Source organism: Carettochelys insculpta, chromosome 22 (assembly GCF_033958435.1).
Source record: "Carettochelys insculpta isolate YL-2023 chromosome 22, ASM3395843v1, whole genome shotgun sequence".
Taxonomy (NCBI): domain Eukaryota; kingdom Metazoa; phylum Chordata; order Testudines; family Carettochelyidae; genus Carettochelys; species Carettochelys insculpta.
The window spans coordinates 14703023-14722287 of NC_134158.1; the positions used below are offsets into that span (position 1 = coordinate 14703023).

At 62.7% G+C, this 19265-nt stretch overlaps 1 protein-coding gene across 5 annotated transcripts; it reads right to left on the reverse strand.

Moving 5' to 3' along the window:
• Positions 1-1210: 1210 nt before the first annotated feature.
• TTYH1 (tweety family member 1) lies at positions 1211-18173 on the reverse strand. 5 transcript variants are annotated; one of them, XM_075016304.1, is made up of 14 exons: positions 17902-18173; positions 10953-11125; positions 8827-8938; positions 8104-8324; positions 7797-7892; positions 7225-7297; positions 6687-6762; positions 6521-6576; positions 5685-5777; positions 5364-5456; positions 5123-5265; positions 4768-4816; positions 3559-3637; positions 1211-2328 (listed from the first exon to the last, which is right to left on the reverse strand). In XM_075016304.1, exons 1-13 carry the CDS (start codon positions 18025-18027, stop codon positions 3599-3601), a joined length of 1350 nt encoding a protein of 449 aa, XP_074872405.1. In that variant the 5' UTR covers positions 18028-18173; the 3' UTR covers positions 1211-2328; positions 3559-3598. The 5 variants fall into 5 exon arrangements, with proteins under 5 accessions (XP_074872405.1, XP_074872402.1, XP_074872404.1 ...); XM_075016301.1 differs by having other exon boundaries at positions 4691-4816; XM_075016303.1 differs by having other exon boundaries at positions 10953-11179.
• Positions 18174-19265: the final 1092 nt, after the last annotated feature.

Sequence of the window (19265 nt, forward strand, 5' to 3'; positions counted from 1 at the left end):
AACACACCTGTTAATGCATCTGAGAATCATGTTTGCTTTTCTTGCAACCACATCACACTGTTGACTCATATTTAGCTTGTGGTCCACTATAACCCCAAGATCCCTTTCTGCTGTAGTCATTCTTAGACAGTCTCTCCCCATTCTGTATGTGTGACACTGATTGTTCCTTCCCAAGTGGAGCACTTTGCATTTGTCCTTATTAAACTTCATCGTGTTTAGCTCAGACCATTTCTCCAATTTACCCAGATCATTTTGAATCATGACCCTGTCTTCCAAAGCAGTTGCAACCCCTCCCAGCTTGGTATCATCTGCAAACTTAATAAGCGTATTTTCTATGCCAATATCTAAATCATTAATGAAGATATTGAACAGAACTGGTCCTAAAAAACAGACCCCTGCAGAACCCCACTTGTTGCACATTTCCAGCAGGATTGAGAACCATTAAGAACTACTCTCTGAGTATGTATCGGAGGAGTAGCTGCATTAGTCTGGATCTGTAACAGCAACAAAGGGTCCTGTGGCACCTTACAGACTAACAGAAAAGTTTTGAGCGTGAGCTTTGGTGAGCACAGACTCACTTCATCGGATGCTGGTCTTGGAAATCTGCAGGGCCAGGTATAAATAAGCCAGAGCAAGGGTGACCCTGGGGCGGGCACTGTCACACTGAAGGGGGCTGTATGGACCTGAAAGGGAAGGGGCCGTGGGAGTGCGTAACAGCAGACTAGTGCTTAGAGCATCTGGTGGCTGGGACTCCTGGGTTCTATCCCCTGCTCTCGGAGAGGAGCAGGATCTAGCGGTTACAGCAGAGGTTGTGAGCCAGGATTCCTCCTAGGTTTTATCCCAGCTCTGGGATGGGAATAGATGGGAGCTGGGGTGGCCATCTCCCCCGCTTCTGTCATGGGCTCTGGTGTGTTAAATGTGGGGACCAGTCTCCCCATCCTCCTGTCCCAAGGGTGGCCCCAGACAGGGGGTGTTGAGGTTCTGGGGCCCTGATTCTGGCAGTCAGGACATGGATTGGCGTGACAGGACTGTGCAGAGACCAGCTGAGCTCATTTAATCTGGGGCCAGGTGACAGCCGGCACTCCCTAGAGGCCCCATTCCCCTCCTGCCCCACCAGCCAGTCCCCTGCCCCAGGCCTGGATTGGCCCCTAGAGGGGAAGCAGATCAAAGTGCACACGCTGTTCCATTTAAAAGAAAGTTTCCTGTTTATTTCTCGTTCCACCAGATCGAACTCTCACGTGGCCAAGGCGCTGATGGGGACGACAGGTGGGGTCCCCCCAGCTCACACCAGTCATCTCTCTCCTCTTCCTACAGGTCTGCTATATAGGCCGGGGGCCGGAGGCTGGCCCCCCTACAGCGGGGGTGGGGATTAGACATTACCTGGGGCTGGCTGGGCCCCAGCGCTGCCAGGTTTACTTGTCTGTCTGGGTACCATCCGCTCTGCCCGTTCCTTGGCTCTCTCCTCCCTTCTCGCTGCTGATCCTGATCTTCAAAGGGCTCCTGCTCATTTGTTCTTGTTCACTCGGCCGCTCCTGTCCCTTTTGCTCGTTTCCCCATTCATTCGCTCTGTCGCTCCTTCGCTCTCACACGCGCCAAGGGCTTTTCTCCCCTTCTCACGTTTGCATTTTCCACTCACGCCGGCAATCGTTCTTCCACTCTCTCATCCTCCAGCCGCTCCTCCTTCCCAGGCTTTTCACTTTCCCACCTCCTTCTTTCACTGCTTTTCTCAGTTTTCACTTCTCTGCTTCCTTCAGTCTCTTCTCATCCTCTCCCCCAGGCTTTCATTCTCCTTCCTTTATTGTTTCAACTCTTTGCTTGCTCATTCATTCATTCATTCATTCATGCTCTGTAATTTCTCCACACTTTCCCTTCTCACGTCATTCATTCATTCATTTTCTCCATGCTTTCCCCTTTCACTCCATTCTTTCCCGCTGCTCTTTTACCTGTTCTCCCCTTTCACTCCTTTCTCCATTCATCCTTTCTGCCCTCTGGTTAATTCTTTCACTTTCCTCCTTTCCCCCCTGCCCACTTGCCACTGGGATTCTTAGGGGGGAACCCTCCTCCTTTAGCCCCCCGCTTCCTCAGAGGCAGAAAGCCCTGGCCTCAAACCTAGACAGACGGACAAATGGGTCAGCAGGGGGCAGCTACGGTTTCCCTCCCCCTCTCAGTTTGGTTCTGCTGGGCCCAGCAGCGCTCGGGGGCCAGGTCCGTACGTTAGTCGGGGTGGGGGTCAAGGGTCGGGTTCTAGGTCGGGAAGTCCATTCGGCACTGGGGGCCCGGTTCCCCTTGGCTTGCACAGACATCAGATGCCAGCATGCTGGGTGAGTACTGGGGAAAGAGAGAGGGGTGGGGGTTAGAGGCACCATTTTGTCGGGACCATGTGACCAATGTTCCCTATAATTCTTTCCACTCATGTGTGGAATAAATCTTGTTCTGTGCACCAGGACCTGTGCAGACGTGCACCATCCCCACAAACACCAGCTGCCGGCTGCGCGCGCTCGGCTAATCTGCTGGGGGGGCACCTGACTCTCTCGTTGGGCACCTCACGCGCTGGATGTTACCCTCTGCGTTTCCAAGTGTTCTCTATTGACTGACAATTACCCGGCAAGCAGGACACATGCTAAGCGCACAATGCCACGCTCCCCAGCCCTGGTAAAGGCAGGCAGCTGTGCCTGAGAAAGACTTTCGCCCCCCTGGGCATGGGCCCCATTCTGCTACCCATGCAGCAAGGAGAGGGGCTGTTCAGCTAACCCCCACCCCTCTTGGGCCCTTCGCCTGGCTTCCTTTCCCTCCTCTTGCTTCAGGGTGGACTTTCACAGACTCTGAAGAAGTGGGTCTGTCCCACGAAAGCTCCTTACCTAATATCTGTTAGTCTTTGAGAGGCTACAGGACTGCTTGGTGACTAGCACGGCGACCCTTGGAGACTATTTTACCATTTGTTACAAAGCCACTAGCGTTCTGCTGTTCCAGTAAAACCCTTTCGTCGCCGGCGTTCTAGCCCCCAGAGCGCTCCAATACCCCCAATCCCTCGATTTCCAAACTCCTGATTTATGGGTTTTCGCTACAATGAACCACGTACATTTACACCTACTGTTCAGTTTACGAACACTGTTTTTGCTGCCATGAAGAACCAACCTTCGTCCGAGCATCCCCGGTACAGCCAGCGCTTCGCCGGCAGCTCAATTTTTGATTTGTGCTTTATGCACAGTTTTCATTGAATGAATTACGTTCACAAATGGAGGGATGGGTGTAAGTGGCGTTTTAACCCTAAGTGAATGTCAGTTACGTTTTCCATAGGTACAATAGAGTGCAAGTTAAACTAAAATAAGTAAATGGAGATAAGTGTCAGAGGGGTGGCCGAGTTAGTCTGTAGCTTCCTATACAACAAGAAGGCCTGTGGCACCTTATAGACTAACAGGTATTTTAGAGCATAAGTGATCATGGGCAAAGCCCCGCTCCGTGGGCCATGGCGCCGTGCTGGGGGCCGGCCCGGGCCGCTCAGCCGGGGACACAGCCCTCCAATTGTGCCAACTGCACCTGGGCGGGACGGCGACTTACCGAGGGGGGCGGGGAGCGCCGGCCAAGGGGGGGCATGTTATCATATCGAGGACTGCCACTGAACAAACCGCTTGGATTCCTGCCGAGGAGAGCGAGACAGGTGCTAGCTGGGGGGGGCAGGATCCCCCTCAAAAGCCAGGCCCACCAAGGCACCACTCTGCCCTCCTGCTGGGGGGTGGGGAGCGGCAGAGAGAAACAGAGCAGGTCGGCTCAGGCTGGGCGCCTTGGTTTAATGGGGAGGGGCATCTGCCTAACAGAGGCCAGCCGGGACTCCACGCTAGATGGGCCCATGGCTCTGATGCAGGCAGCAGCCGGGATACTGGGGTAGATGGGCCCATGGCTCCGACGCGGGCAGCAGCCGGGATACTGGGGTAGATGGGCCCATGGCTCTGACGCAGGCAGCAGCCGGGATACTGGGGTAGATGGGCCCATGGCTCCGACGCGGGCAGCAGCCGGGATACTGGGGTAGATGGGCTCATGGCCCTGACGTGGGCTGCAGCCAGGACTCTGTGCTAGATGGGCCCATGGCTCTGCTCTGGCCTGAAGAGTCCTAGAGGCCCATCCCCCATAGGCTGGTGCTGCTGTAATTACCCTGTCGCGCTTACCCCAAAGGAGCCGGCCAGCGCTGGGGCTGGGAGTCGCTGTATGCTCAGCGCGGCTTGGGGCATAGCTCTGATCGCAGGCAGGGGCAGAGACTGGCTGGAGGGGCACATATGGGAAGATGAGGCCCAGTGACAGCTGGGGGTGAGGGGTCCCCTAGACTCCGCCCCACCCTGCTCCAGGCAGGACAGAGGCAATATGGAGGGAGGCCCATCAGCCTGGCCCCTCCCAGCTCTGCAAGGAGAGTGTTGGGGCAGAGATCTGGGGGCAGGGGGGTAAGATGGGAGACAAGGAGCAGGAGGGACAGGAGGCAGGGATGTGGGGACAGCGGCGGGGAAGGGGGATGGACAGATGGACAGACAGGGGTAAAGGGGACAGAAGCGCAGAGGGACCAGCTCGCTGGTGGGCCAGGACAGACATGGGGGGTGGGGGAGGGAGCGAGGGACGGCGGCCCAGCCCCCACCAGTCCCCAGCTGGCCCCCAGCCATGGTCCATGCAGGGGTGGGGCCGGCGGGGGCTGGGGGCTACTCACATGTACTGTGAGACGGGGGCGTTGGAAATGGGCGGGGCCAAGAGGCGCAGGCTGGAGCGGGGCAGGGGGCTACGTGCCTGAGGGGTGAAGGGGTCATCGTCCTCCGCGTCCTCGTACTCCGCGTCCCTGCCGGCCGGACAGTGGGGGTTGTGGGGGCTGCGTGGCGACACCCCCATGTCCTGCCCACTGCTTTAACCGGCCCCACCCCTGGCCAGATGCCAGCCCTGCCCATCTCAGGTGCACCCCACCCCCATGAGGTTCTGCCCACCTGCTCCAACCAGCCCCACCCTGCCTTGAGGGTGGCTCCTCCCACATCACAAACAGCCCCGCCCACTCCCAGAGGTCCCGCCTCTGAACCTGACTCCACCCACCCCTGCTGCCCTCCCAACCCCACCCCTCAGAGGCCCCGCCCCCAAGCTTGGCCCCGCCCACCTGCTGCGGAACCTCTCCCAGGCACGGGGCAGGCTGCAGACGGCCGTGGTGAAGGCCAGGGCGGACAGGATGGAGAAGAGCAGCAGGAGGAGAAGCCCCTCCATGCCGTCATAGCAGAGCCCCTTGAGGGCGTCCACATAGTCCTGGGGGAGAGGGGGAGTCACCGGGCCGCCGGGAAGGTGCAGTCGGGGGGAGATCCCAGCTGGCGGGAGAGACCCCCAGGAGAGGGAATAGCCGATACCTTGTGAAGCCCCCGGCAGTTGAGCAGCGCAACCAGCTGGTGGAAGTTGCTCTCTGTGGTGTTCAGGGTGCCCTGCACAGAAACCAGGTTCCCCTGGAGGGGAGAGAGAGAGAGGAATGCAACCCAGGCGTCCTGGCTCCCAGCCCCCTGCTCTAACCACTAGACCCCGCTCCCCTCCCAGAGCTGGGGGAACCCAGGCGTCCTGGCTCCCAGCCCCCTGCTCTAACCACTGGACACCGCTCCCCTCCCAGAGCTTGGGGAACCCAGGCGTCCTGGCTCCCAGCCTCCCCCCGCCATCTCTAACCCCCAGCCTGCACTGACCTCTGCCGCAGGGAATTGTGGGATGGCCTCTCTCTCCAGGCCGTGCAGCTGGGAGTGGATGCTGGACAGCGCCCGCTGAGACAGGGTCAGCCTCTGGGGGTGACAGAGTGATGGTGGAGAGTAGATGGGAGTGGGGGGAGGGGGAGGCTGCAGGGCCCCTCCCCCACCCCAGGTCCCAGGAGCATCTGGTGCCCTCTAGTGGTGAGTTCGGGTAACAGCATAAGACACCCCTGTAGTTCTCCCCCAGCGCTGCCGACGCCCCTCACTCCCGACCCACAGCCCCCGCCAGCCCAGACCTGCCCCGCTGGAGCCCCTCACTCCTGACCCACAGCCCCCGCCAGCTCAACCCCCCACCCAGCCCTGCCAGGGCCCCTCACTCCTGACCCACAGCCCCCGCCAGCCCAGCCCCGCCCCATCGGAGCCCCTCTCTCCCGACCCACAGCCCCCACCAGCTCAACCCCCCACCCAGCCCTGCCAGGGCCCCTCACTCCTGACCCACAGCCCCCGCCAGCCCAGCCCCGCCCCATCGGAGCCCCTCTCTCCCGACCCACAGCCCCCACCAGCCCAGCCCCGCCCCATCAGAGCCCCTCACTCCCGACCCACAGCCCCCGCCAGTCCAGCCCCCCACCCAGCCCTGCCGGAGCCCCTCACTCCCGACCCACAGCCCCCGCCAGCCCAGCCCTGCCCCCCCGTCCTCCCCAGTACACACACTCAGCCCCCAAGGTGCAATGGCAAGTGACAACTCAGAATCCACTGTCCAGGCCCCCCTGGTGATGTGCCCCTCCCTATCCCCAGCCGGCCGGTTCAGGGCTGAGTCATGAGCTGGGGGCTCTCACCTGCTGGAAGGGGTTCCGGACATCCTGGCTGCAGGTGAGATAGTACTGAAGAATCTCTGCCAGGCAAGGGAAGGATGGGGTTAATAATAAGCCCTTCTAGCCAGTATCCCCACTCTCATCACACCTATGGGCCCATCTACCCCGGCCTCCTGCCTCTAGTTCCTACCTGGGCTGACCTCAGTCCTGGCCTGCGTCAGGTTCAGGATGTAGCCATCTGGGTCTGAGCAGAAATCGCTGAGTCCCTGGCATGGGGGGAGAAGTAACCAGCTGAGAGACAGGGGTGGCTGGGCACATGGGGGAGCCCAGGGCTGGGCTGGCAGGGGCTGCACGTCAGGAGTGAGGGGCACAGGCGGGGTTGGCTGTGGGGAGCCCAGGGCTGGGCTGGCAGGGGCTGTGGGTGGGGATTGAGGGGCACAGGCAAGGGGTTGGGTGGTCCAGTCTGGCATCTCAGGTGAGATAATTTAATTAGCTGGGACAGATGAGGAATTAACCCTTTCCTTGCTTCCCCTTCCTGAGATAATATTCAGAGCTCTGGGCTCCTCTAACCCTGCCGGTGCTTCTAACCCTCACCCACAGCCCCTGCCAGCCCAGCCGTGGGGCCCCCAGCCCTGCCGGTGCCCCTCACTCCTAACCTGCAGCCCCAGGAGGGGGTGACCTGCTGGGAGAAGGGGCTGGAACCTGCTCGCCCCTCAGCCCCCACTCACCACAGCTGCCGCTGTCTCCAGCCCCAGGGAGCCCCAGCTCAGGATGAGAAGGAAGAAGCTCATGACAGTCATTCTGGAGCCAGGAGGGAAAGAGACACCAGAATCAGCACTGGCCAAAGGCCTGAGAAAGCGCCTGCCCCGTAGGGAGACCAGGCCTCTGAAGCCCCCTCCCTGGGCTGGGGCACAACCCAGGAGTCCAGGCTCCTGGCCGAGGCTCCCTCTGTTTTCTCCTGGCCGTGAGCGGATTAAATTTTATTACACACCCCAAGGCCTGGGTGGACAGGCACCACCCCAGGAACGTCCGCTGCCGGCTCTGCTCCTCAGCTGGGTGGCCCCAGAATCACTCCTGTGCGGCCGCCCACATGCTCAGTTCACAGGGCCACTGGTCCCAGCCCCGGTTCTAACCACTGCACCCCACTGCCCTTGGAGCACAGCCACCCTCCCCCAGTGGTGTGGGGGGTGAGATGGGGTGGGGGGAGGAGAGTCAAGAAGGGGCTGAGGGAGGGGAAGATGGGGCTCTGGGAGGATCAGGCCCAGCAAGTGCAGGGGCCCCCCATCAGCCCCCCACTCACATGACCACCAGCCACTTGCTCTCCTTGGCCAGCCCCAGCAGGGTGAAGAGGCAGACGACCAGGTCCAGCAGCAGCAGCAGGAGATAGGCCAGCCACCTGCGGGGAGAGGGGTGAGCCCAGCCCCCACCAGCCCCTGCCCCCAGGCCCCCTGGGGAGAGGGGTAAGCGCAACCCCCACCAGCCCCTTCCCCCAGACCCTAGGGTGGGGGGAGGGGTGAGCCCAGCCCCCACCAGCCCCTGCCCCCAGGCCCCGGGAGGAGTGGGCCCAGCCCCCCACGGGAGCTCACTCTCAGGACCTCCCATCTCACCTGTAGTCCTCCAGGAAGGCCAGGCCGTGGGCCAGGTGACTGGGGCTGCCCCCCAGACCCCCCCAGAAGGGGAGGCCCCCCAGGATCTGGGCCACGGCCTCAGCCTGGCGCCGCGTGTTGCGCACGACGGCCACAAGCTCGGTGCGGGGGGCCAGCACCTCCTCCAGCCGCGTCAGGTCCCCCCCGACAGCCCCCGACAGCAGCACCCCCGTCTGCCACACCTGGGGGGAGGGGAGGGGTCAGGCGTCCGGCACGCGCGCGTGCTGCCGTCCTGCCTCCCTCCGCACGCACAGCGTCACGCCTCTCTCTTCAAGTGTGCTCCATGGTCCCCAGCCCCCACGTGCAAGTGCTGGGCTTCACCATCATGCAGCCGCTCACACGCGTGTGCTGTCCTCACGCCTGCCTTCCACACCCACGTGCTCTCTTTGGGCCTCCCCATCCCACGCTCCCCTCCTGGCTGTGGGAGGGAGCGGGGACTAGTGGTTAGAGCACGGGGGGCGGGGGGGGCTGGAAGGCAGGACTCCCCTCCCTGGCTCTGGTGCAAAGGGGAAGGACCGAGCTCTCGTCCCATGAACTTGGCCTGGGCCGGGTCCCTGTGGTGCGGGGGGTGGGGGGGAGGAAGCTGCTGCGTGGGCAGCTAGCAGGGGGCTCTAGGAGGTTTGGGTGGCTGTGGGGCACTGGAGCAGGCATGGCGGGGGTCAGTGGGGGCCCCAGGGGGCTCACCAGTGCGTCGGCCCCGCTCAGCGTGAGGTTGGCATCCAGCAGCGCGGCCGTGGCCTGGCCCACCCCGTCGTTGGCCTCGCTGTTCCCATAGAAGCCGACGCCGATCCCTGCACTGGGGGGCACAAAGGAGGGGTCAGTAAATGGGGGGAGGAGTCTCAGATCTCCCAGCTCAGCCCCACTGCACTGGAGCTCCGGCCCCTGGAGTGAGGGGGCCGCCCATGGGGCAGCGGCGGGGAGCTGGGTGGTGGGGAGGACCGGCTGGGATGATGGGTACAAATCCATAAGCTTCTTAGCACTGGGGCGGGGGCGAGGGGGGCCCAGGCAGCCTGGGATCTGGCCCCTCCATTACACCTATGGGCCCAGCCAGCTGTCACTCCCCCCAGCAGCCGGCTTCTGACAGCCAGGCCGGTGCCCCCTGCCCAGCAGCATCCCGGGGGTTAATTTCAGGCCTGCAGGTAACAAGAGGGGAGCCCGGGAGCACAGATGCCCCAGAGTTCAGGGGCAGCAGCTGCTGATCAGTCCCCCCACCCGACACCCTTCAGGCCATCCCCAGAGCCCCCTCCCCTCCTCCCCAGAGCCCCCCTCCCCCAGCCATCCCCAGAGCCCCTTCCCCTCCTCTCTAGAGCCCCCCACCCCCAGAAGCCCTCCTCCCCAGCCCCCCCGGAAGCCCCCTATCCCCACCCACTCATGCCCCCCGCATTCCAGCTGTCTGTGACTGAGGCCGATGGCTCCCAAAATCCTGTTGCCATGGCAACCGCCCCCTCCCCGCAGGGGAGGCAGCCCCATTGTCATGCTAATGAGGCCCCCCTCATTAGGGAAGGAGGGTGGGGCGGCCGGGTTCAGGCAGCAAGCCGAGCTGCCTGGCTGGGAGAGGGGCAGGGTGCCCTTGTGTGTCCCCCCCCATCACAGAGCGAGTGAGAGAACCCAGGCATCCTGGCTCCCAGCCGCCCCCCCCCAACCACTAGGCCTCACTCCCCTCTGCAGCCAATCAGGCCAGGAGTTCTGGGATGGGGGGGCTGCTCAGGAGTAGACCTGGGTCTGTGCCCAGGGAATTGGGTGCCCCCCTCCCTAGCCCCACACTGGCCAGCCCCTGGCAGACAGAGGGGCTCATTGTCTGCTCTGAATATCCCAGGGCTGGTCTCTCAATGGGGCCCTTCTCCCCCTGCCCCCCTTGTCAGGGGGCTGTCTGCCACCCCGAGTGACCCCGTGTGGGGGGCTGCTGTGCTGCACAGGGTGGAAGGAACCCAACAACCCAGGCTACAGACTAGAGAGGGTGTGAGCAGGGAGTGGGAGCTAGTGGTTAGAGTAGCGGAGATGGGAGGAGGCAGCTGGGAGCCAGGACTCCTGGGTTCTCTCCCTGGCTCAGAGGGCGGAACTAGTGGTTAGAGCAGGGAGCCAGGACTCCCCTCTGAGCACTGGGAGGGAGTGGGGACAAGTGGCTGGGGGGTCTGGGACCCAGGACTCCCCTCCCTGGCTCTGGTGAGAAGAGAACATGAACCTGGTGTTCTGCCTTGTTTTGGGGGTGCTGGTTGGGGGAGGAGGGACCAGCAGGACCATGTGGGGCGGTGGGGGCTGTTGGCACAGAGAGACAAAGGAGCCAGGAGACCCAGGCGGGGCCGGGCTGGAGAGCTGAGGGACCCGGCTCCCCACTGCGCTGGGAACAAGCAGCTCTTTATGGTAGCTGGAGCGGGGGCGGGGGGGGGCAACCAGTGCCAGACAAAGGCAGCACAATGGGCGCTTCAGTGGGGCAGAGCGGCTGCGGGAGGGGAGGAGGAGAGAGAAGGAGGTGGGGGGGACAGATACCAACCCCCACAGCTCTTCCTCACCACAGGCTCTGGGAAAGGGGGCAGGGAATAGGGCAGGGCCTGCCCCTCTAGGGGGCGCTGGTTCCCGCCCAGCTCTAGGGCAGGGCCTGGCTGGCTCGGGGCCGGGGCCGGCGGGGTGGGAATGCTACCTCCTCCCCTCTGTCTCCTCTGCGGGGCACCCACTCCCACCTCGTCCCAGGCTAGAACCATCCATGAAGTGAGTTTGCAGGAGCCTCAGCCTACGTTCCCCAGCCCTCTACCTGTAACCCACCTGTTGGGGGGCTCTGCCCCCAGCCCCATCAGCTCCCCTCAGGTCCCTACCAGCAGACGACCACAGCGGCCATGCAGCTCCAGGTGACACAGCAAACCCCCTGCGCCTTGGGCTCGTCCTCGTCCTCCGGGCCGCAGCAGCAGAACCGGATCAGATAGACGCAGATCAGTACCAGGCTGACGGCCAGGCAGAGCCCAGCCACGCTGGCCAGGAGCAGCAGGGCCTGGGGACGGAGGGACAGACGCAGAGCAGCTGACAGACAGCCCCCCGGCCCAGCCTTGGGAAGGGATGCGGGGTAGTGGTTAGAGCAGGGCAGGCTGGGAGCCAGGACTCCTGGCTTCAGTCCTGTGCTTCCAGGTGGAGGTGCCCTGCGCTGCGGCTGTCCCTGCCCCCAGGGCCCTTCGGGCAGAGTGCAGGGCAGCTGTGGCACCTGGCCCTGTGACTCTTCTCCCAGCCAGCGCCCGGCTGCGCCGATGGCAGCTCCTCTCCGCTTGCTCCGGGCCTGGCCCATGGAACCCCCCCACCACCACACGACTCTGCGTGGGCTGGGCCCCCCACCCCACCGCTGGCAGAGTGCAGGGACGGGGGCAGTGGGAGGCTGAGAGACATTTCCAGCCTGCCCCAGTGAGAGAGAGCCCAGCTCATCTGTCTGTCTGTCCCCCCCTCACACCCTCCATCCGCCCCGTCCCCACCCCTCACACCCTCCATCCGCCCGTCTACACCTCTATCACCCTCCATCCGCCCTGTCCCCACCCCTAACACCCTCCATCTGCCCGTCTCCACCTCTATCACCCTCCATCCGCCCTGTCCCCACCCCTCACACCCTCCATCCGCCCGTCTCCACCTCTATCACCCTCCATCTGCCCCGTCCCCACCCCTCACACCCTCCATCCGCCCGTCTCCACCTCTATCACCCTCCATCCGCCCCATCCCCACCCCTCACACCCTCTATCTACCCCATCCCCACCTCTATCACCCTCCATCCACCCCATCCCTACCTCTATCACCCTCCATCTGCCCTGTCCCCACCCCTCACACCCTCCATCTGCCCGTCCCCACCTCTATCACCCTCCATCCGCCCCGTCCCCACCCCCACACCCTCCATCTGTCCCCAAACCTCCCCTCACACCCTTCTTCCACTGATTGTCCCATATCTGTCTGTCCCTTGAGGGTGTGTGGGGTTGGACAGACAGACACAGAGGGTGTCAGAGGCGGGTGATGGACAGACAGGGGATGGAGAAATAAATCAATGTCATTTATTTCAGCCTGGCTGATGGCAAGCAGGGAACCCTGGGTGTGTGGGGATGAAGGGGGGATGGAGGCGCATGGGGAGGGAGGCGTGTGTGGGTGGCTAGAGAGGGAGGGGTATGGGGCACACGGGAAGGGAGGGAGGATGGATGGGGCTGTGTGTGGGGATGACGGGGGATGGGGCACACGGGGAGGGAGGGGGAGGGATGGGGCTGTGTGTGGGGAGAAGGGGGATGGGGGCACACAGGGAGGGAGGGAGGATGGATGGGGCTGTGTGTGGGGATGACGGGGGATGGGGCACACGGGGAGGGAGGGGGAGGGATGGGGCTGTGTGTGGGGATGACGGGGGATGGGGCACACAGGGAGGGAGGGAGGCAGAGGGATGGGGCTGTGTGTGGGCATGAAGGGGGATGGGGCACATGGGGAGGGAGGGGGAGGGATGGGGCTGTGTGTGGGCATGAAGGGGGATGGGGCACACGGGAAGGGAGGGGGAGGGATGGGGCTGTGTGTGGGGATGAAGGGGGATGGGGGCACACAGGGAGGGAGGGAGGGTGTGTGGGGGCGGACAGGGCGGGGGCCAGGGGTTCCCGGAGGCAGAGGCACTGGCTGAGCCACACGGGGCCCGGTGACCTACATAGCAGCGAATCCCGAGCTCAGCTCCTTGTTGCAGCTGCCAAGGGAACCACCAGGACAGGATCTCTGGCTCCCGCCCACACCCCGCAGGGAGCCGGGCTGTGGAGGGTCCTCAGGTGACCCCAGCCCCCAGTTGTGCCATTGCCCTGCCGTGAACCCCCCACAAGAGCTCCCCATGCCCCGAACCCATTAGAAATGGAGCTGCCTCCCCGCGGGGATGGTCACTGCCAGCCCAGTTCATCCGCCCCCTTCCCAATGTGCCTCGGGGCAGGACGGATCCCACCACTCCACCCAGACAGCCTGGTAACCCCAACCCCCGCCAGCCAGCCTGGTACCCCCAGTCCCACCCCCAGCCAGCCTGGTACCCCTGAACCTCCACCGAGCCAGCCTGGTACCCCCCACTCCTGCCCAGCCAGCCTGGTGTCCCTCAACACCTGCCAGGGAAGGAAGGGTGTGAGGGGAAGGGGGCGGAAGGCTGGAAGGGGATGTGGATGTGAGAGAGGATGGAAGCATGTGAGGGGAGGGAGGGTTGGGTGTGGGGTAGGGAGGGATGACGGAGGGGCATGTGAGAGAGAGAAACGGATGGAGGGGCATGCAGGCAGGGAGAGAGGGGTGGGTGAAGGGGCAGGAGGGCTGGGGGGAGGGATGTTGGGGGAGGGATGGAGGGATGGACTGAGGTGTGTGGGGGGAGGGAGGGAGGGATGGAGAGGTGTGGGGGAGGGGGGATAGGGGAAGGGCGTGGAGGGTGGATTGAGAGGTGTGGGGGGAAGGGAGTGGGGGTGGAGGGGTGCATGGGGGCAGAAGCAGATGGAGGATGGAAGGTGCGTGGAAGGGAGGGGTGGAGGGGTGTGTGAGGAGGGAGGGGTGGATTGAGGCGTGTGGGGGAAGGGATGGAGGGGTGTGGGGGCAGAGGGGTTCGTGGGCGGCAGAAGTAAATAGAAGGTGTGTGGAAGGGAGGGGATGGAGGGGTGTGTGGGGAGGGAGGGGTGGATTGAGAGGTGTGGAGGGAAGGGATGGAGGTGTGGGGGTGGAGGGGGTGGGGGGAAGGGATGGGGGTGTGGGGGTGGAGGGGTGTGTGGGCGGCGGAAGCGGATTGAGGATGGAGGGTGCGCGAAAGGGAGGGACGCATAGACAGGATTTCACAGCTCAAGCGAGCCGCCTCCCACCCTGCTACACACAACTCTTGACACACATTAATCCCCAGCTAATTTGCATTTTTTTAAACACGCACTTCTGATATCTGCGGCTCGTAATCCCCAGGGGGTGTGGGGGCGGGGGGCGGAATTTCATCTTAATCCGCCCACGGAGTGATCCCAGCTGGTGTTGCTTGCCCACTCTGGCAGAGGCAAGGGTGCCAGCTCCCCGGCGGGGACAAGGGGGGGCAGCAAGCACAGCCAGAGCAGGTCAGAGTCCTCTTTTCCCATCTGGTTACGCTGATATGGGGCAGCCTCCTCCCAAGGATGACTTCCTGGCAGTCCTAGATCTACCAGGCACCACCAGGGGCCTCTCTCTAGGGCGCACCATTGAATGTCCATCCCATCACATCCTCCTGCCCAGTCACTCATGTTTGATTCAAGTATCATCCAGAAAGTCTTCTGGCCTTGGTCTGCAGACACCAGGAGATGGAGCCCACCACTTCCCTCGGTGGCTTGTTCTAATGAGGGGCCTTGACTTGGCTGAGTTCATCCCCCCAGCGGTTCAAAACTGATGGCCCCTCTCCAGTCGGACGGCGCCTGGCTTCCAACTGTTGTTCTTCTACTTTCCACCACTACCTTAAAGTGCTTTGCGAACCCTATTTTCACACTCTGAGAAGATTCTTCTACCGCGTAATCAAGTCACCATTGGATCTTTCTGATTTGCTATTTGGTTTTTAATTCACACTTTGTTGCTTTGGTCTGCGCGGATACCCGGAAACCCTTCATTCGCTCTGAAGCCGTGGAGCCGGGGAAATGACTTGGGTGGGTTGGCTCTCAAAGCACCCAATGCAATGGATTGGAGAGGTCTTGTCTGTGGGACCTTTCATACACACTGAAGTGCTGTTTGTTATAGAGCTGAGGCACATTGTCCCTCAGACCTTCCCTTCCAGTGGTGGCAGGGAGAGAACCTTCCCCAGTGCAGTTTTCCTCCTAATTTCGTAGCAAAGAGCTTGGTCTAAAGGCCGAGTTTTGATGTAGTCCTGCAGCCAGGCTAAGGGACAGACCTGTCCCTGCTAGCCCAGGAGAACTGAAGCAGGACAGTAGTTGTGCAGACGACTCTTTGAAGATGGGTCTTCAGGAACACGAAGAAGGCATTTTGACTCAGTTGAGTTGACTGGCCCTGATTTGGTCCTCTCAGCTGTGCTTGGAAACGCCCCCCCATACTATAGGGGCCATGCCATGAGTCTGGTTTGTTGTGAAGGGCCGCACCTCTCTATGGAGGGGAGTGGGGTCTGGGGTGGAGGTGGGGTGCAGGACCCAGGGGGGTATGGGTGCAGGAGAGGATTCTGGCCTGCAGGAGGGAAGTAGCAATGGGTGCAGGGTTGGGGAGGGAGTTGGGACCTGAGGAGGGGGGCAGGTGCAGAGGGTTTGGGTAGTGACCCAGGGCAGGGTATTGGGGTACTCAAGTCTGGGAGGGGGTTGGGGGGCAGGAGAGGATTCTGGCCTGGGGGAGGGGTGCAGGAGGGGTGCAGGGTCTGGGAGGGGGGTTGGGGGGCAGTGCTAGAGGCAGGCTCTGGTCAGAAGGCACTTACCTAAGCTGCTCCTGGCCTGCAGCACTCTCAGGCAGGCTCCCTGTCTGCCCGCAGCCCCAGCCCAGCCCACTGGCTGCTCCATGTGGCTCTCTGCACTAGGGAGTGGGAGGGCTTTGCATGCTGCCCCCACACCCAGCACAATCTATTCACTCCCATTGGCCAGTTTCATGCACTGCAACCACTCCCCAGCAAAGACTCTCAGATCCTATTGGCTGGAAATTGGCCAATGGGGGTTGAGAAACTGCTGCACTGCCCCAGCAAAATCTCTCCACTCCCACTGGCTGGTTTCACTTACCCCCTCTGCTCCTAGCAAATTTTCTCAGTTCCTATTGGTCAGAAACTAACCAACAGGAGCTGAGTGATTTTGCTGGGGGCAGGGGCAGTGCAAAGAACAAGGAGCAGCTGGGGTGGGCTGGATTAACAGGCTTGGTGGGCCAGATCCTGCCTGGGGCCGTATCTTATCCATCCCTAGGCTAGATGGTGCTTGGTCCTACCCTGAGTTCAGGGACTGGACCTGATGACCTCACAAGGCCCTTTGCAGTTGTAGTGTTCCACAAGTCTATGCCCTTGCACAAGTTCTTGCACTAGTTTGCCCACGTGGAATCTCAGAATGGGACGAACCCTCGAGGAGTCATTAGTCCACCTCCAAGCACATCCAGACCGACCCCAGCCAGTGTGTGAGGTCACCCCCATTTCAGTTCATGGAACGCTGCAGGCTCACGTCCCCAGGCCTCGGGACAACTCCTGGCTCTTCTCTCAAGAGATTTGGTCTCAGCAACTCCAGGGGAGCCCCAGAGTTCCTGCAAAGCTCGGCGTCTGGAAATCGGTCCGGGGAGAGCTGACTTTGCCGTGTGAAGCCGAAACATTGCGGCGGGCAACTTCCCCCCCTAGGAACATGGAGCCGATCTGCACCAGGAGATGGCTCCTTGTGTCCCTTTAAGCCCAGCGTCAGGTTAGGGGGCTGGGGGACGAGGGGCAGATCAGAAACACACACGAAGAAGTTGGGGGGCGAGGGGGATCCCATGGGACCGTAATTCTCCCCTCTGTCGTCTCCCGTCCGCGGGCAGAATAGATTCTTCTCCATGCCCGAGGCCTGTGGATATGTTCACCTGGAGGAATAGCTGCTACCTGCTGGGGGTGTTCTGCTAATCAGCTGGGCGGCTCCCAAATCTCTGCCCGGCAGCCGCCCCAGCGCTTGGCCTCCGGGGCGCACAGGCGGGGGGTGGGGAGGGCGGGAGAGGCCTCGGGGGGTGGAGGGCAGGATAGATGTGGGCTGCAGGTGGCGGAGGGGTGACATTGAGGATAGAAGGTGGCTGGACAATGGGTGAGGGTGAGTGCGTGGGGACAGAGGGACAGACAGACCCACCCCCACTCCATTGCGGGGGGGAGATTTCCCCATCGGGGGGGCCCGGAGGGTTATATTTGATGTAGGTCACAATGTGCCCCCCCAGCACACAGAACAGGGGCTCCCAGATAACCAGCAAGTGGCACAGCCCCCCAGTGCCTGGACAGAGCCTGGACACAGAGACCCCCCACCCCACTTGTCCCTGGTCTGCCCCGTCCATGCTCTGCATGGCCCTGTCCCCCTGCACTGCCCGTCCCCGCTCGGTCTCCTTCAGGTTCTCCATCCCGGCCCGGGCGACCTGTCCACCCACCACCCCTGTCCTCCCATGCCCCCTGCCTCATCCGCCCTCCCCACCCACCCCTTCCCCCACTGCCTCCTGCCCCATCCACCCCACCCACCCCTTCCCCCACTGCCTCCTGCCCCATCCACCCCACCCACCCTTTCCCCCACTGCCCCTCACCTCATCCGCTCTCCCCATCCACCCCTTCTCCCACTGCCTCCTGCCCCATCCACCCCACCCACCCCTTCCCCCACTGCCTCCTGCCGCATCCACCCCACCCACCCCTTCCCCACTGCCCCTCACCTCATCTGCCCCACCCACTCCTTCCCCCACTGCCCCCTGCCTCATCTGCCCTCCCCCCCAGCCCTTCCCCACTGCCTCCTGCCCCATCCACCCCCTCCACCCTCCTGCTCCTTCTACCCACTCCCTCCCCCTGCCCCTGCCCCATCCACCCCCTCCTGCCCCTTCTACCCCACCCCTTCCCAGTGCCCCCGCCCCTGTCCCATGCACCCCTCCATCCTCCTGCCCCTTCTACTCCACCCCTCCCCCAGCGCCTCCTGCCCATGAACCCCCTTTTCCTCTCTCCATCTCTTCTTCCTTTTCTGCCCCCCGTTTACCACCTCGCTCCCGGTACCCCCGCCCCCCGTACCTCCTGTTATCCCCGGTACCCCCCAGAACCCCTGTCCCCAGGTACCCCCGCCCCCCGTACTCCTGGTACCCCCGCTACCCCCGTCCCCCGCTCGCCGGTACCCCCGCCCCCCGTACCTCCTGGTACCCCCTGTCCTGCGGGGCGAAGTTGCTCTCCACCACCTCGAAGCGGAAGTCGGTGCGGGGCAGCTGGTGCAGCAGATAGACCCACCAGGACGCCCGGTACCCCGGGGGGGTCCCCATAGCACCAGCGCCGCCGCGCGTGACGGGGGGGGGCACTCTGCCCGGACGCCTGGGTCCCCCCGGCTCAGCGCCTCGGGGCGCCCATAGGGCGGGGGCGGGGGTCACCCGGCGGGCTGGGGCTCGGAGGGCGAGTGAGGCAGCCGAGGTTGGGGGGTTTATGCAGCCGGGGAGAAGGGGGGGGGGCTCGAGGGAGGCAGCGCCACCTGGTGGTGAGAGCCTGGATCGTCCCAGCTCTCCCCCGCCCCTAATGCTGGGGGGGGGTCTTAACCCCCCGCCCCCCGGCCCGGGGTGACATCCTGGAGCTGTCCTGATAGTCACTCACCCGCCCTCCCCCCACCTCCGGACGGGGTCCCCTTTAAACTAACCCTTCGCTCCCCACGCCAGGGCCCCATCTGGGGGTGGCAACCTGGAACCTCCGTGCTACCCGCCTCCTGGGGACCCCTTTAAATTAACCCTTCGCTTCCCACTCCAGGGCCCCACCTGGTGGGGACAGCCTGGAACTTCCCAGCGCTCCCCCCACCCCTTATTTTAGAGGGGGACCCTTTAAATTAACCCCTTGCGTCCCCAGCCCATGGAGCTGCCCTGATAGTCATTCGCCGTCCCCCACGTCCGGATGGCCCCCCCACTTTTAAATTAACCCTTCTCTCCCCAGCCAGGGATACAGCTCCATACGCCACTCGCCACCCCCGTGCCCCTCCCTCCTCATCCACCAGGCCCTTCCCTTGCTTTAAGCAGTGTCCTGAATTTGGTGGCCCCAGTGCTTAACTGTTGAGGAGGAGTTCTTGATCAACCAAACAGACAAATGCTCTACAATAGATGGTAGGTTGGTGATACTCACCTTCCACCAGCTTTTACCTAGGCCTGGACTGCCCTGCGCCAGGTGCTGTACAGACATGCAAGGAAAGGATGGTAGCTGCCCTGAGGAGCTTGCAGTTTATGTATAAGAGAAGAGATGACTGGCGGAGAGGTTGTGGATCCTGCCCGAGGCCTATTACAGCTGCCCAAGGGGGGATTCCATAGGTGAGTGTCCCACCTTCTGTGCCCCTTGCTGCCCGCCCCCAGGTGCCAGGCCCAGGGCAACACAGGCCCCTGTAACCTACCGTCTCTCTGCACCCCCAGGAGCCTGGATACAGCCATGTGGAGAGGGGCATCTCCCAGCACAGGAGCCTCGCATAGTGCCAGGACTCATGTCAAACCCTCCAGCCCAGGAAATACTGTAGTTACAGTTTCCTGATTTC

Bases quoted from the DNA above. Each gene is read 5' to 3' on its own strand.
- TTYH1 (XM_075016300.1), bottom strand. From the start codon at position 18,027: ATGGGGACCCCCCCGGGGTACCGGGCGTCCTGGTGGGTCTATCTGCTG. The intron at 6,763-7,224 runs GTGAGTGGGGGC...CCCCCATGCCAG, and splicing joins TGGAGACAGCGGCAGCTGTG to GGACTCAGCGATTTCTGCTC. The intron at 5,778-6,520 runs GTGAGAGCCCCC...TGTCACCCCCAG, and splicing joins TCCGGAACCCCTTCCAGCAG to AGGCTGACCCTGTCTCAGCG.